The 17,631-nt window shown below is 49.6% G+C and overlaps 1 protein-coding gene across 1 annotated transcript in view; it reads left to right on the forward strand.

The window, feature by feature from the left end:
• Positions 1–17,631, forward strand: part of SYNJ2 (synaptojanin 2) — a 113,760-nt gene that overhangs the window by 29,314 nt on the left and 66,815 nt on the right. Inside the window, 1 exon segment of the mRNA XM_010840875.1 lies at positions 11,211–11,297. Within this exon segment, the coding sequence (XP_010839177.1) occupies positions 11,211–11,297 (87 nt within the window).

A 17,631-nucleotide genomic window follows, 5' to 3' on the forward strand; every position in this document is an offset into this window, starting at 1 on the left:
ATGTCCAGTTCTAACTGTTGCTTCCTGACCTGCACACAGATTTCTCAAGAGGCAGGTCAGGTGGTCTGGTATTCCCATCTCTTGAAGAATTTTCCACAGTTTATTGTGATCCACACAGTCAAAGGCTTTGGCATAATCAATAAAGCAGAAATAGATGTTTTTCTGGAAGTCTCTTGCTTTTTCCATGATCCAGCTGGAATGTTAGGTCCATGAATCAAGGTAAATTGGATGTGTTCAAGCAGGAGATAGCAAGAGTGAACATCAACATTTTAGGAATCAGTGAACTAAAATGGATGGGAATAGGCGAATGTAATTCAGATGACCATTATATCTACTACTGTGGGCAAGAATCCCTTAGAAGAAATGGAGTAGCCCTCATGGTCAACAAGAGTCCAAAATGCAGTACTTGGGAGCAATCTAAAAAATGCCAAAATGATCTCAGTTTGTTTCCAAGGCAAACCATTCAACATCACACTAATCCAAGTCTATGCCCCAACCACTAATGCTGAAGAAGCTGAAGCTGTACAATTCTATGAAGACCTACAACTTCTTCTAGAACTAACACCAAAAAAAGATGTCCTTTTCATCATAGGGGACTGGAATGTAAAAGTAGGAAGTCAAGAGATACCTGGAGTAATAGGCAAGTTTGGCCTTGGAGTACAAAATGAATCAGGGCAAAGGCTGACAGAGTTTTGCCAAGAGAACACACTGGTCATAGCAAACATCCTCTTCCAAGAACACAAGAGACAACTCCACCCACAGACATCACCAGATGGTCAATACTGAAATCAGATTGATTATATTCTTTGCAGCCAAAGATGGAAAACCTTAATACAGTCAGCAAAGACATGGAGCTGCCTGTGGCTCAGATCATGGACTCCTTATTGCAAAATTCAGGCTTAAATTGAAGAAAATAGGGAAAACTACTAGACTATTCAGGTATGACCTAAATCGAATCCTTATGATTATACAGTGGAAGTGACAAATAGATTTAAGGGATTAGATCTGGTAGAGTGCCTGAAGAACTATGGACAGAGGTTCATAACATTGTATAGGAGGCAGTGACCAAAACCATCCCAAAAAAAAGAAATGCAAGAAGATAAAGTGGTTATCTGAGGAGGCCTTACAAATAGCTGAGGAAAGAAGAGAAGCAAAAAGCATGGGAGAAAGGGAAAGACATATCCAATTGAATGTAGAGTTCCAGAGAACAGCAAGGAGAGATAAGAAGACCTTCTTAACTGAACAATGCAAAGAAATAGAGGAAAACAATAGAATGGGAAAGACTAGAAATCTCTTCAAGAAAATTGGAGATACCAAGGGAACATTTCATGCAAAGATGGGCACAATAAAGGACAGAAACGGTACGGACCTAACAGAAGCAGAAGATATTAAGAAGAAGTGGCAAGAATAAATACATAGAACTATACAAAAAAGATCTTAGAAAGCATCACTACAAACAAAGCTAGTGGAGGGGATGGAATTCCAGCTGAGTTATTTAAAATAATAAAAGATGATGCTGTTAAAAGTGCTGCACTCAATATGTCAGCAAATTTGGAAAACTTAGCAGTGGCCACAGAACTGGAAAAGGTCAGTTTTCATTCCTATCCCATAGAAAGGCAATGCAAAAGAATGTTCAAACTACTGCACAATTAAGCTCATTTCACATGCTAGCAAGGTAATGCTCAAAATCCTTCAGGCTAGGCTTCAACAGTACGTGAACCGAGAACTTCCAGATGTTAAAGCTAGATTTAGAAAAGGCAGAGGAACCAGAGATCAAATTGCTAACATCTGCTGGGTCATACAAAAATCAAGGGAATTCCAGAAAAACATCTACTTCTGCTTCATTGATTACACTAAAGCTTTTGACTCTGTGGATCACAACAAACTGTGGAAAGTTCTTAGAAGAGATGGGAATACCAGACCACCTCACCTGCCTCCTGAGAAAACTGTATGCAGGTCAAGAAGCAACAGTTGGAATTGGACATGGAACAATGGACTGGGTTCAAAATTGGGAAAGGAGTACGTCACGGCTGTATATTGTCACCCTGCTTATTTAACTTCTACGCATAGCACATCATGTAAAATGTTGAGCTGGCTGAAGCACAAGCCATAATCAAGATTGCCAGGAGAAATATCAATAACTTCAGATATGCAGATGATACCACCCTAATGACAGAAAGCAAAGAGGAACGAAAGAGCCTCTTGATGAAGAAGAAAGAGGAGAGTGAAAAAAACTGCCTTAAAACTCAACATGCGAAAAACTAGGTCATGGCATCTGAACCAATCACTTCATGGTAAATAGACAGGAAAAAAAATGGAAACAGTGGCAGACTTTATTTTCTTGGGCTCCAGAATCACTGTGGACAGTGAGTGTAGCCATGAAATTCCAAGACACTTGCTCCTTGGAAGAAAAACTATGACAAACCTAGACAGCATATTATAAAGCAGAGACATCACTTTGCTGACAAAGGTCTGTATAGTCAAAGCTGTGGTTTTTCCCATAGTCATGTACAGATGTGGGAGTTGGAGCCTAAAGAAGGCTAAGCACCGAAAAACTGATGGCTTTCAAATTGTGGTGTTGGAGAAGACTCTGGAGAGTCCCTTGTGACAGCAAGGGGATCAAACTAGTCAATCCTAAAGGAAATCAACCTTGAATATTCACTGGAAAGACTGATGCTGAAGTTGAAGCTCCAGCACTCTGGCCTCTTGATACAAAGAGCCGACTCATTGGAAAAGACCCTGATACTGGGAAAGATTGAGGGCAGGAGAAGGGGGCAGTTGAGGATGAGATGGTTAGGTGGCATCACCAATTCAATGGGCATGAGTTTGAGCAAACTCTGGGAGATAGTGAAGGTCAGGGAAGCCTGGCATGCTGCAGTCCACGGGGTTGCAAAGAGTCAAACATGGCTGAGTGACTGAGCAACACAGGGTGAGCGCCGGCTTTTTCTAGTTGCGGCATGTGGGGCCTACCCTCTAGCTGCAGCACGGGCTTTCACTGCGGTGGCTTCTTCTGTTGCAGAGTATGGGCTCGGGCAGCGCGGGCTTCAGTAGTGCATGGGTTTTGTTGCCCCACAGCATGTGAGATCTTCCTGGAGTAGGGGTCAAACCAGTGTCCCCTGCATTTCAAGACATATTCTTAACCACTGGACCATCAGGGAAGCCCAGGTATCGCATTTTAGGTTGCCGATATGAGTGCTATTGTACATATGGCATTCGTCTTTCTCTTTCTGACTTACTTCACTTTGTATGATAATCTAGATCCATCCGTGTTGCTGAAAATGGCATTGTTTCCTTCTTATTTATGGCTGAGTAGTATTCTATTTGTGTATGTGTGTATGTATGTGTATCAGGTAAAGCCATCATTCTTTACCTGATGGCTCAGTGGTAAAGAATCCTCCTGCCAAAGCAGGAGACGCAGGTTTGATCCCTGAGTCAGGAAGATCCCCTGGAGAAGGGAATGGCAACCCAGTCTGGTATTCTTGCTTGGAAAATTCTATGGACAGAGGAGCCTGGCGGGCTACATACAGTCCATGGAGTCACAAAAGTCAAACATAACTTAGCGACCGAAGAAATGAATGATGAACGAATATATATTTTCATTTATCCAGAATGTTTATCCATTCATCTCTTGCTGGACATTAGGCTGTTTCCACATCTTGGCTATTGTGAACAATGCAGCTGTGACACAGGGGTGCATGTATCTTTTTGAATTACAGTTCTGTCTGGATATATGCCCAGGAGTGAGACTGCTGGATTCTATGGCAACTCTCTTTTTAGCTTTTTAAGGAACCTCCATTCTGTTCTCCATAGTGGCTGCACAAACTTACATTCCCACCAGCAGGACAGGAGGTGAACCTGCCTCCTTTTCCAATGCCTTCCCCACACCCTTACCCCGCTTCGCTCTGCATCCCTCCCCCTCCACCCCTGCCCCTCACTTGCGGGCCCTACTCCCCTGGGGAACCGCTGAGCAGGTCCTCCTGTCCTCGCCTGGACCTGCCTCCTTGTGGCGGGACGTCTCTGGAGCGGACCCACCGTCACGCTGGCAGTGGACCCCTCTTTGGGGTCCCCAGGCCCAAGCGGGGCCTCCAGGTAAGTTCCTATGTCAGCTCACCCTCCCGCCTCCCCCGAAGGCCCTTCTTGCTGAAGCTCCTTCGAGCCTCCGCCTCCGCCTCTGCGGGGCTTTGAGCAGACGCCTTGCTTCTCAATTCACAGAGAAAGCCGGAGGCACCAGGAGAGCGTTTCCACCCGCGGCCTGCGCCCCGGCAGCCCCACCGCCGCTGAAGCCCCACCGCCTCTGCCCCAGTCCTTCCGCTCTCTTGTCGCCTTGGACGGACTCTTTGTTCATGTGGCCCCCCACTCACAAGTCAGGGTCATGACCGCGTCCGGGCGCTATCAGTGGGCCCCTTCTCTCCCCTCCAGCAGCCTTTACCTCCCGTGGATCAGTTCTGCCAGTGTGCAAACTCGTGTTAACTCCTCTTCTTAGGGAAGCCTTTAGACCCCACTTTCTGCTCCCAGCCCCCCATTTCTACACACACACACGTGCACACACACACAGATGAATTTCTCAAGGAACTGCTCCTACTCCCAGCCTCTATTTTTGCCCCTTCCTCCCCATTCAGGATTCTGCCCCTCATCTTTACGGAAGCTGCTTTTCCCCTGGCTCACCTCTGTGTGTAACTCGAAGGATGAGCGCTCAGTCCTGCTGGGATGGGACTCGGCAGCGTGGGACCTCCTCGCTGACCGTCTCGCCTCCTTGACACACTCTCCCCTGGCTCCTGACACCAAGCACTGCACCTTTTCCTTGTATCTTTCTGGCTTCTCCTCTGTCTCCCAGACCTTTAAGCGCCCTGTCCCCCTCCACGCCCTCTGAAGGCGATCTCCCTGAGTCTGTGATTTTAAGAAGCTTCTGTTGGCCAGGGGTGTCCAGTTTGTATCTTCAGCCGATATGCCTGTGTGACTGCAGCTGGCACAACTGCATCCTCAAAGTCTTTACCGGGGCCGGTCTGACTCCATGACAGATGGCCGATCAGTCTCCATTGACGCCAGGGGTGATGGTCACACCATCCTGTCGGCTGTTCAGCATTATCCTTGAAACCTGTCCTTCGCTCATGTCCCACGTCCGGTCCGTCCATAAAGCCTTTTGCATTTGCCTTTAACGTATATGCAGGTATTTGATGACGTTAAGGAATTATGGTTACATTTTTAAAGATATGATCGTGGTATTGTGGTGTATTTTTAAAAGGAAGCCTCATCTGTTAGAGATTCTTACTGAAATATTTATAGATAGAACAATATGAAGTCTGGAACTGGAATATAATCTTGGACAGTGGTTCTCAAGTGGAAGACTCATGAAAACAGATTTCTGGGTCTCAAGGCCAGAGTTTCTGATTTAGTGGGGTTAGGATGGTTTTTTTTTTTTGTTTTTAAACTCCTGACACTGATTGTTGCTTATTGTCTGAGCCCACACAATGAGACTGATGTGAGGTGTCTGAGATGGGATGTGATAGCTTACGGTGAATAATGTCAGATTCATGATCTCTGAAGAAGGTTTAGCTTTGGGACCAGGGACCAGGCTTGATCACTCAAGAGCTTTTGTGTAGCAGAGTTGTATTAAAGTGGAAAGGGGACAGAGAAAGCTTCTGACACAGACATCAGAAGGGGGATGGAGAGTGCCCCCCTTGCTAGTTTTAGCAAGCTGCTTTGTGTCTGTTAGAAAGCTATTAATCAGATAAGAGAGACACGTCAAGGCTGAGGGAGTTTCACCAGGCCCCTCTCCCACAATATGCATTTTTCAGATAGGATGGCTGGAGGTCTGTCATCCCCCAGCCATAAAACAATTGATATGAATACTGGTTTGTTGAGCTATTATCAGCGCAAGGTTTGAGAAAAGAAAAAAAGTTAGTCTTAGGTGGAACCATTTTGAAGAAAGGCAAATTCCCAAGCAAATACATAGTTTCATTAACATAATTTAAGAAAAACATTTCCATAAGAAAAACGCATTGGGTAGCTCAAGGTTTGAGAAATGTGAAATTCAGGTGGAACCAGGTGTCGTCATAGCAACACAGAACTTTGAGAGACACTTGCAGCCTGTTTTCTCCGTTTGGAGACCCCTGGCCTTCCTGCCTGTTACCCTCTCAGATGGGAGATATGAATGAAGTAAGCTTGAGTGTGAATAGATACCAGTCAGAGCTGGTGGGCACATAAAGTTATTACACTACTCTGCTTTTCTTTGGAAGTTTCAATAATAATAAAGTGAGTGCGTGTGTGTGGCATGTGCGTGTTCCCAGCACCTGCAGCCGCCCCCCACCCCACCCCGCTCCAAGCATCCTCTCTGCAGGATCATTGTCGCGCCTCCTAACTGGTCTCCTTGCTTCCAATCTGTTACCTTCAATCTATTTTCGACACAGCAGCCATAGTGATCCCCCAAACCCCTCAGTGCCTCCCTCTGGCTCAGCACGAAAGCCCAAGTCTTGGTATGACCAAGACAGTGCTTCGCAGCGTGTCCCTGGCTCCATCCCCTCTGTCAGACTCGCTGACCTCACTGATCCTGCATATTCCAGGAATGCTGCAGCCCCAGGACCTTTGCACATGCTCTTCTGGGCCCACAGTGCTCACCGGCCCTCCACTCAGCCATCTCCCTCTTTTCCTTCATCTGCTTTCACAGATTGCCCCTGCAGTGAGACCTTGCCAAACTGCACCATGTGAGAGTCCTCATTCCCCCGCTTCCCACCCCTCTTCCTTGTTCGCTTTTTCTTCTTGGCTCACGTCGCTGTCTGCATTGTGCTGCTGATCGCGTCTGTCCCCCTTGGCAGGAAGCTTGTGTGGTTCCTGGCCCCGAGTAGGCGCTGCCACTCCACTACCTTTGTGACAGCCTTGTCGGGGCCGCTGCTCCTGCCTCCTACCCCCAGCGGGTTGGCTTCCACTGTCTTCACTCATCCATTCATGACACATGTCCCTTCTTTGCCAAGGCCCCGCGCCTGCCTCAGCTGCCCCTGGGGTAGATGGGTTTGGGTCTGTTCAGGTCCCTGCTGGGTCCCTGTGCTTAGCCGGCCCTCAGATACACACTCACTGGAACGAATGGCTGAATCCCAGGGCAAGAGGTGGATGAGGACAAAGGGGAGGACTTCCTAGAAAGTTGTAGCCGATGGTCGGGGTTCGAGGGGCGGTGAGTATGGGGAAGCAAAAACATTCTCACATGGACTAACCCTTCGGAAATGCAACAAACAAAAGCGTGGAAGACGGGAAAATTCTATTTTTGAGACATTAAGTAAGGAAGGACAGAAGTTGCCAATGGGCAGACCAAATACAGTCTGCAGAGGTGTGTGCAGCCCACACAGAGCTTAAAATAAACCTGGGTTGGTTGCCAAGACTGAGAAATCAGAAGTGCCCTATTTCTCTCAAAAAACTGGAAACTCGCTGGTACCCAGGCTGGTCTGACCTCCTGGGGGCAGTGGGCAGAAACGGACCATGTGTCCCCATTAGAAGGTGCGTATATCCTTGGGTCACCTTCCTGCAGCTTCGTTCCTTCATTACCTGCCTCAGGCTTTTGGTTTGTGAACTCCCTTTTAAGAGCAAAATGGATTTTTTCTTCCTTTGACACAAAGTGAGGAAATACGGTTATCTGGGGCAAGCGGTGGTGTCGGGTGGTTTTGCAACAGGTTGCCTGGGAGGCCAGGCCTCTGGGGGTCCTGGGGGCGCAGTGAGGAGGCCCTGTCTCCCAGGCTGGGACGTGTCCCGCTTACACATCACAGGGGTGGGAAGGAGCCTTGGAGGGGAAGGCTTGGAGAAAAGGAGGGATGCTTTGCAGAGAGTCTGGACTTTTAACAGGGCTGGCTCATGGAAGGAAAAGGTTACTGAATCTTATGGGTTCAGCTGTGTTCCCCAAAAGATACATGCAAGTCCTAACTTCCAATACTTCAGAATGGGACCATGTTTGGACATAGGGTCCTTTGTGTAATTAGGTTGAGATGCGGTCATCCTGGAGTAGGGTGGGCCCCCAATCTGATGCGATGGGTGTCCTTGCAAGAGGAGAGAGACCCAGAGCCACACAGGGAAAAGATGGCCATGTGATAAAAGAGGCAGGGGTTGGAGGGACACAGCTTCAGGCCAAAGAAGGTCCAGTTTGATGGCCACCACCAGCCAGGACGAGGAGGGGAGGACCCTCCCTGGAGCCTTCAGAGGGTGGTGGCCGGCTGACACCTTCCTTCCAGCCTCCAGACTCAAGAGCTGAGAAAGTTTTGATGTTTTAAGCGCCCCAGTTTGATTACAGTTCGTCTGTTTGCGATGGAGGAAAAGCATCTTCTCCCAAGCCTGGCACATGCAGTCAGGTTGTGGCCGTCCGTGAGGTGCCTTGTGTGAAAGCCAGGGATAATGGTGCTCATTCTGTATTAAGGAGTTGATCATTTACAGGATTTGAATGGGACAAGGTGGCCTGTTGGTGCTGTGCTTGTTTGTTTTTAAAATAGGATGAGAAGCCTTTTTAAATTTGTGTTGTTTAATTTTCCCAGCGCAGGGGGACCGGCTGTGTGTGCTTGTCTTCTGTGACCAGCGGGGCAGGGGGTCGGGTCTGTTTCCACAGCTTCTCCTGCGGTCCCGTTCCCACCTCTGAAGTGTGGATCTGACCAGGCTCCTTTGGCTGGCAGTTTCCCAGGGTTTTGTTTGTTTGGTCAGGACTGTTTGTAGAGGGACATAAAGGCACAAAGACTTCCTCGTTTTAGGGTCAACAGGGTGAGACCCAGATGATACTCTGGCTTCAGGGTTCTGTGCTAAGGCTTTGTAAAGCTTTGCGGGTTGAAATACGATTTTTGTGTGTGAGTCAGAATTATGCTCTTGCATTGATCAACGTGTCCACTGCAGTGAGGACTGGAAGCTGCCTGTTTACCTCTCTCTCTTTAGACCAGGAGACACCACGTGTGGCCCTGAACAGGCCTGCAGGGGGCAATTCGCTTCCTCCTGCAGGGATGGGATTTCACAGGCTTCACCTGCCCTAGAGTAGGGGGCAGGCCACTTCCAGGAGGGCTCCGTAGGCACGTGGCACCAGGCTTGTCCCTGAATGGCGGACTCGTCATCACCTGGATGGAGGAGGCCTTCATCTCTTTGGGGAGCAGACCAGGGTGGGCAGGAAGGCTGCCTCGTCCTCCTCATTGTCATCATTGTGGGGGCAAAGACCCGCGGGCTCCAGAAAGTGGGTCATGCCCATCTGTGGGCCCCTCAGTGCCCCCATCCTGATGCCCACTTCCTGTGACGGTTCCCACGTGTGGCAGAAGGGGCCTTGCACTTGTGATTAAGCTAAGGGCCTTGGGATAGGAGATTGTTGGGGATGATCCAGGGGCCCCGTGTACTCACAATGGTCCTTAACAGATGGAAGAAGGAGGCGGGAGAGGGAGAGAGGATGAGATGTGAAGATGGAAGCAGGGATTGGAGGGATGCGATTGCTAGTTTTGAAGGGAGAGGATGTGGACACGAGGGAGGGTGCAGTGAATTGGGAGGTTGGGACTGACTTATATACACTTGTTTAGTGGCTGCTTTGCAACCCCATGGACTGTAGCCTGCCAGGCTCCTCTGTCCATGGGATTCTCCAGGCAAGAATACTGGAGTAGGTAGCCATTCCCTTCTCCAGTGGATCTTCCCAACCCAGGTATTGAACCCAAGTCTCCTGCATTGGCAGATGGATTCTTCGCTGCTGAGCCACCAGGGAAGCCCCGGCTTTGGGTAATTACCTTTAGATTACTCTGCTCCCTCCTCCCCCAGCAAAAAACCCTAATTAGAAAAAGTCATGTGAATTTTGGAGGAAAATGTCATTTATTAAACTGGTTCTTAACCTTAGAGCTCCTTGAAGATTCTGATGAAAATTACGATCCCAGTCTCATAAAAATATACATCAAAAATTTTGCATACAATTTTAGAGATTATAGGGCTTTCCTGGTAGCTCAGTTGGTAAAGAATCCGCCTACAACGCGGGAGACCTGGGTTTGATTCCTGGGTTGGGAAGATCCGCTGGAGAAGGGATAGGCTACCCACTCCAGTATTCTGGCCTGGAGAATTCCATGGACTGTATACAATCCATGGGGTCACAAAGAGTCAGACACGACTGAGCGACTTTCACTTTCACTTTTTAGAGATACAGAGTCCCCCAAAACCTATCTATGAAGCTGTGGTGTCTGCCAGGCTTTTTCCTCTGTCTCCCCAGATGGAGAGCCCTTGTATTAGATGAATTCAGTTGAGGCTGAGTTTTTGCTTCCATAGGAAGTCGCCCTAATGGTATTTGCTGCTGCTGCTGCTAAGTCGCTTCAGTCGTGTCCAACTCTGCGCGACCCCATAGACAGCAGCCCACCAGGCTCCACCGTCCCTGGGATTTTCCAGGCAAGAACACTGGAGTGGGTTGCCATTTTCCTTCGCCAATGCATGAAAGTGAAAAGTGAGAGTTTGCGGGGTCCTTATTTAAGGATTCATCCGTGTTTGTGTTTTGTTCTACGCATTTAGAAATGTTCTTCTGAGAAAAGGGCACAAAGGCCTGGCCCCTATAAGAGCCAGTGGCACCTCCAGTGGTGTCTGTGGTATTACTGTCAAGGTTAAGGGCTCCTTCCTTTTCCTGGTCTTTCCCTCTGCCAGGTTTTCTTCTTCTGCTTCTCATAGGCTGGGTGCAGTCCTGGGTGTTTCTAGTAACTCTGAAGACCCCGGGGACCTCTGCTCATCAGCCTGCCTTGGGATTCACTGGCCCCGGACGTGGAGCACCAGGCTCACCCAGGCCTCCTGCTCGGCCCTTGTGTGTTAGCATGTCCCCAGGGGGCGGGTGGGCACTTGCACGACGCGGCCTCTGGTGGACAATACCTAGGAAGGAAGGTCCTCCCCATCGGGGAGCGATGACTCAGTGCTGTTTCTGAGCACGTGGGCTGCAGTACCGAGGGATGGGGCCGGCCTGAGACACCTGCTCCCGCCTCAAACCCAGCACCTCCACCGGCCGGGGACTCCCCTCCGCCTCTGCAGCCCTCCCTGGGACGCTGCTGGAGCTTTCAGACAGCAGGTGGGAAGGTCTCAGTCCCTGGAGCTCCGCGATCTTCCGATCCACAAGCCTCCACACAGATGACTTGGGGCCGAGCTACTGACTCTGCGTTTTCTTTGCCGAGTGGGTGGGAGCCGCATCGGAAGCTGCAGTGAATGAACTCCACCAGGAGGTTTGGCTGATGCTCTGTGCTGTGTTTCTCCCGCAGCCCCGGAAGAAAAGGAGGTCATTAAAGGCCAGTATGGGAAGCTCATCGATGCTTACGGCTGCCTGGGGGAGCTCAGGCTGAAGTCCGGTGAGTACCCGCGTGGAGGGCGGCAGCTGTCACACGCTCGGGGCTATAGACTTCTAGTGTCGGGCAGAGCTTCTCTTATGTGAGTTTGGAGAGGCTGTGGGATTTAGTCGTTTTATTTCAGCTGCTACCCTCTTTTAAAATGTTTCTTTATTTCCCTGAGCTGGCTCCTTCAGGCTAGGGCAGAGGTCGAGGTGAGAGCAGCCTGGTCCTCCCCTGTTGGCACTCCTTCCCACCCTGGGCACAGAGTGGGCACAGACCTTCTCTGGGTGCCTGCCAGGATCTCAGGTCTTCCAGCCTGGTCTGGGAGGGCAGGGGCGTCTCCCCAGGGGCTGGTGTGTTGTTTTACAGGGGATCTGTATTCTAGAAGGGGGTGGAGGTCAGAGGTCAGAAGCCCCTGGACCTGCTGAGTGTGTCTTGACAGAGTGGAGCTGGGATGGGGCATCATTGGCAAGGAGAGAAAAGCCACCCGCGCCTGACCATTGGGCACTGAGGGTGGGTGTGAGCGAGAGCAAGGAAAAGAGTTCCAGAACTGGGCCACATGATCCGACTGGAAAGGGCAGAGGACTCACAGGAACGCGAGGGCATCCTTGCTCGGTGTAAGATGCAAGGGGCTGAGCCGTCGACCCAGCTGCCGCTGGGGAGTCACAGTCTCCCCGTGAGGCTGCTCGGTCACCTCTGCACTCCTGGGCCTCGCAGGAGCCCTGATGCGATGCCGGGGCTCAGCAACCCCCTCCTTCCTCCCCTCTCTGCCGTCTGATTTACACTGTCCCTGCCCAGTGTCTCTGGTGACTTATGGGGCCAAGACCAGATCAGGCTGTGAGCTGCTCAAACGCAGGCTCTTCCCAAGCCTACATCCACACAGCAGCTGCTTTCATCTCCACATCCACACAGCAGCTGTGTTCCCTGGTCTGAGGATTTTCACAGCAGACAGAATAGCACAGTTGTTTGCCATTACTTTTCTGGCTCTTTTTTCTTTAGTCGGGTGGTTTTTTTTTTTCTCCTCTGAACTATGATGGTGATCATCTCCAAACAGTGTTTAGGAAAAACACTCAGTACCCACATGAAAAAATGCATATATTAAATGTCTGTTTTGTGCCAGTGGCTAAGTGTACATTAGCTTCTTTAATCCTAAAAACAAGCCAACGTGATACCGTGTCTTTATTCTCCTTTTCAGTAAAGGAAACAGACTCAGAGGGTAAAAATCACTTGCCTAAGAAGCTCAGCTAGAATTCAAACCTGGATCTAGCGGCCTCTAAACACTTACTTTTTTTCCATGAAGATGTGCTGCCTGCCAAGGGTTTCTGTAGGTTTTTTTTTTCCCTTGCCATGATTTTTTTTTTTCCCGAGGTTATAAAAAATTCCTGCGGCCTTTCCTCAATCACGAGGATGTGAAGATGACAGCTGACCTTATGTGGTGCTTACTCTGTGCTGGGCCCAGTTTTAAGTGTTTTAATTTATTAACTCAGCTCTCCCAACAACTTGAGGTAGGAACTGGAACTGTTAGAAAGCTTAAGAGTTGTAATTCCTCTATTCCATGACACATTTTTTTATATTGTAACATCTGGGTGTTTCAGATATGTTACAGTTGTTGGCATTTTACAATTATGATTGGCAATATTTTTCTTGTGCGTAAATTAATGGTTCATTTCTCATCGGTGACTTGCCGAAAGTGGGGCAGTCCTTAAGTGGCAAGTGGGTTTTTTAAAAATTTAAATGTACTTATTTTTAATGGGAGGATAATTGCTTTGCAATGTTGTGTTGGTTTCTGCCATACAGCAATGTGAATCAGCCACGGGTATACATGTGCCCCCTCCCTCTTGAACCTGTGAAAGTGAAAGTTGCTCAGTCGTGTCCAACCCTTTGCCACCCCATGGACTTTACAGTCCATGGAATTCTCCAGGCCAGAATACTGGAGTGGGTAGCCTTTCCCTTTTCCAGGAGATCTTCCCAACCCAGGGATTGAACCCAGGTCTCCTACATTGCAGGCAGATTCTTTACCAGCTGAGCCACAAGGGAAGCCCCTTGAACCTGTGACTAGGTTTTAAACTCCTTTTTTTATGGCATCAGGGGCTGCCTTCACCAACTAGGCTGTTCTGTCCTGAAAGGGGCAGAAAGGCTAAGGTTCCAAGACCAGGGAAGTGGTACCTTGCCTGTATCCCAGGGGAAAGCTTGTCTTCCTGAGCTGAGGTTGGAGATCAGCTCTAGGAAACTGGTCCTGACTGGGAAGGCTGGCAGCCCCCACGGACAGTGTCCGAGTGAGCCAGGGTGTCTGTGGGTGCCTGGCTACGGGAGGCTCATCCCAGGGCAGGGAGTGGAGAGAGGTGACCAGCTCCCAGTGCTGCCCCAGACAAGGCCCTCCTCCCTGCCTGTGGCCCTTCACCCACCTGCTCCTCCCCCCGAGGGGGTAGCGAGCACAGCCCCTGGTCCCCAGCCATGTTTGATGTCCTCTGAACACCCCCAGCCCTGCCTGCCTGTGTCACCTTCCAGGGGGGCCTGTGAAGGCTCCCTGAGTGTAGTGAGAGTGTGTCTGACTTGGAACGTCAGGATTATCTGGCCTTTCTCAACACATTTCTGAGAGTGCCCAGGATATCTGAAGGATGTGGGCTTCCCTGGTGGCTCAGTGGTAAAGAACCCGCCTATCAATGCAGGAGACTCGGGTTCCATCCCTGGGTCGGGAAGATGCCCTGGAGGAGGACATGGCAACCCACTCCAGTAATCCTGCCTGGGGAATCCCATGGACAGAGGAGCCTGGCGGGCTACAGTCCATGGGGTCACAAAACGAGTTGGTCAGACATGATTGAGCGACTGAACAAGAGTCTGAAGGATGGAAGGACTGGGCCTTGCATCGAGTTTTTCCAGTTCTCTTCGGTTACGCTGAGGAATGTTTGGCTTGAACTTGATTTTCTTTTCCGTCTGCAAGTCCCTATCCCAGAACTACGATGTGTTTTGTTTCTTCCCCACCTGTTGAGGGTGCTGGCAGTACAGAGTGAAATTCCAGCTTTCACCTGCCACCAGGATGACCAGACCGAGTGGGAGGTGGGCCCTGTTTTGACTCTTTTAGACTGAAGGTCTATGTACAGAGAGAGAGACTTCCGCTCAGGTTCTTAATTAACTTGGGGCAGTTGTTCAGTTTCAGTCTACCTAAGTGAACACAGCCTTTTATGTTAGAAATTAAGAAATGTTCACAAGTTTGTAGATTTCCATGGAGAGCTCAGAGTCCCTCCTTCCTCTCTGAAATGCTAGCAGGAAGGGGTTGGAGCCCCCACGATAAGCCCTGGAGTTGGGGCTTCCTATTGTTGTTCAGCCACTCAGTCATGTTCGACTCTTTGTGACCCCATGGACTGCAGCACACCAGGCTTCCCTGTCATTCACCATCTCCCAAGAGCTTGCTCAAACTCATGTCCATTGAGTCGGTGACGCCATCCAATCATCTCATCCTCTGTCGCCCCTTTCTCCTCTTGTCTTCAATCTTTCCCAGCATCAGGGTCTTTTCCAGTGAGTCGGCTCTTTGCATCAGATGGCCAAAGTATTGGAGCTTCAGCATCAGTCCTTCCAATGAATATAGGAAGGTTCATATAGTCAAAGCTGTGGTTTTTCCAGTAGTCATGTATGGATATGAGAGTCAGGCTTGCTGACCCATACACAATACAAGGCATAGAAAGTGAGAGTGTTGTTATAAAAAGAATTTATCCCAATGATTATAGGGATTTAACTCCCCTTTCCCCTAAGCTCTCAAGGCCTCCCTACTTCATAGCCTTGGGGGTTGAATACATTGAGGTCTCCGTTGAACTGTGTTTCCTGGAGTTGGGCAGTGCTCAGCCTGTAAAGCTGTACTTGACAGTCCTGTAAGCCTTCCACCACACAGCCCTCCTCAAGTCTAATTTCAGCTTCTCGACAGACTGACCTTCTTAGTTCATTCAATATCTTGAGGGCTGTTTTCACACCTCTAAAAGCAGGAAAACTGCCTCATCTCTATCTTACATAGTTCTGAAGATTTTTATTAATACGTGAGAAAATGAACATGGACTGAACTTGGCTACTGAGTGGGTGTGAAGGGCTGTCCTGCAGGGTTCCCTCAGGGAGAACTAGGGGTGGGGCCCAGGCTGAGTGCCTTGGGTCTGTGACCCCTGGTGGTAGTCAGCCGCGGCTGACTTCTTTGGGCAGTCACTACACGATGGACTGTCCCCGGAGGGGGACCTTTGACAATCTTTAGGAGTCCTTTGAGATTCAGAAAATGCAGTATTCTCTAGCAAGTCTTGAAAGGAAACGGCCATCAGTCTTAATAATTTAACTCTTATACCCAGTGGTGGGCTGGTCATCGTCTTAATAATTTAACTCTTACACCCAGTGGTGGGCCGGTCATTATTTGGCGTCCGGCTCTCTGGTGGGGAATCCCTGACGGTTTGTGTTTGTCAGGTTCCGTCATGTAAGTGTATCCACCGTGGGTGGTTTCAGGCCAGGATGGAATTGGGATGCGCTGTGCTCAGCCGGCTCCCGGAAGCTGGTGAAAGTAGCCAGCACACCGCTGCCTTCACGGCGCTTGTGTTCTCGGCAGGGAGGAGACAGATACCTGGTGGATCCAGGTATTCAGGATTCTGAGCTCGCTGGTAAGGGGCGGGGGGCTCGGACTCCTCCAGCCACAGCTGCTGACTTCACAGGTGGGGAAGCATCGGCTCCCAGGTCCTCTGTTCATAGATCTGAGGGTATCCCGGACCCGCAGTCAAGAGGGAGGATGGTGTGTAGGCACCCACGGTTGAGATCCCTCATACCTGGCTGGGGAGAGAACTCTTAGGCTGAGCAAACAGAGAAATTCCAACGCAGAACACGCCTGGCACCATCTCTGAATGAACCATTGTGTGTGCTGGTGACTCATGGTGGCCCCGGCGCCCGACCTTCCTGGCCTCGGCTGGATGAAACTCGGGACCTGTCCCTGCAGGGCTTGGAATTTCTCCCAGACAGCTCTGACTTGGAGCTGGGCTTTGAAGATGGCTCTCTTGAGGGAGAGGATTTCTAAATTGAGGTTTTGGAGGTTTTTACAAATTGTGATGAAATATACATAAGATAGGGCTTCCCAGGTTGCTCAGATGGTAAAGAATCTGCCTGCAATGCAGGAGACCCGGGTTCAATCTTCGGGCCAGGAAGATCCCCTGGAGAAGGGAATGGCAGCCCACTCCAGTGGGATTCTCTTGCTGGGAGAACCCCATGGACAGAGGAGCCTGCTGGGTTACAGCCCATGAGATTGCAAAGAGTTGGACATGACTGAGCACCTAACATATATAAGATAATAAAATTTACCATTTTTAAAAACTACTTATTTATTTATCTATTTGGCTGCTCCTGGTCTTAGTTATGGCATGCGAGATCTTTGATCTTGGTTGTGGCTTGCAGGATCTTTGGTTGTGATCCTGCAATCAGATCCCGAGAGATCTGATTCCTTGACCAGGCCTCTTGCATTGAGAGTGTGGCATCTTAGCCACTGGACCGCCAGTGAAAGTGAAAGTCACTCAGTCATGTCCAACTCTTTCCGACCCCGTGGACTATATTCGGTCCATGGAATTTTACAGGCCAGAATAGTGGAACGGGTAGCCAGCCGTTCCCTTCTCCAGGGGATCTTCCAACCCAGGGGTCGAACTCAGGTCTCCCACATTGCAGGCACGTTCTTTACCAGCTGAGCCACAAGGGAGGTCCCTCAAAGTTACCATTTTAACCATTTAAGCATTACAGGTCAGTGGCATGAAGGCCATTCATGTTCTTGAGCAGTTATCACCACCGTCCATCTCTGCTGCTGCTGCTAAGTCGCTTCAGTCATGTCCGACTCTGTGTGACCCCATAGACGGCAGCCCACCAGGCTCCCCCGTCCCTGGGATTCTCCAGGCAAGAACACTGGAGTGGGTTGCCATTTCCTTCTCCAATGTAGGAAAGTGAAAAGTGAAAGTGAAGCCGCTCAGTCATGTCCGACTCTTTGTGACCCTATGGATTGCAGCCCACCAGGCTCCTCCGTCCATGGGATTTTCCAGGCAAGAGTACTGGAGTGGGGTGCCATTGCCTTCTCTGACCGTCCATCTCTAGAACATTTTTTATCATCTCAAACTGAAACCCTATCCCAGTTAACCTGTATATATAATTTGCTCAGTCATGTCCCACTCTTTCGAGACCCCATGGACTGTAGCCCAACAGGCTCCTCTCTCCATGGAATTTTCCAGGCAAGAATACTGCAGCGGGGTTGCCATTTCCCACTCCAGGGGATCTTCCTGACCCAGGGATCGAACCCTGTATCTCCTGCATTGGCAGGCGGATTCTTTACCATCTGAACCACAGTGGAAGACAAGACCTA

Source organism: Bison bison, unplaced genomic scaffold (genome assembly GCF_000754665.1).
Source record: "Bison bison bison isolate TAMUID 2011002044 unplaced genomic scaffold, Bison_UMD1.0 scf7180017864148, whole genome shotgun sequence".
Lineage (NCBI taxonomy): Eukaryota > Metazoa > Chordata > Mammalia > Artiodactyla > Bovidae > Bison > Bison bison.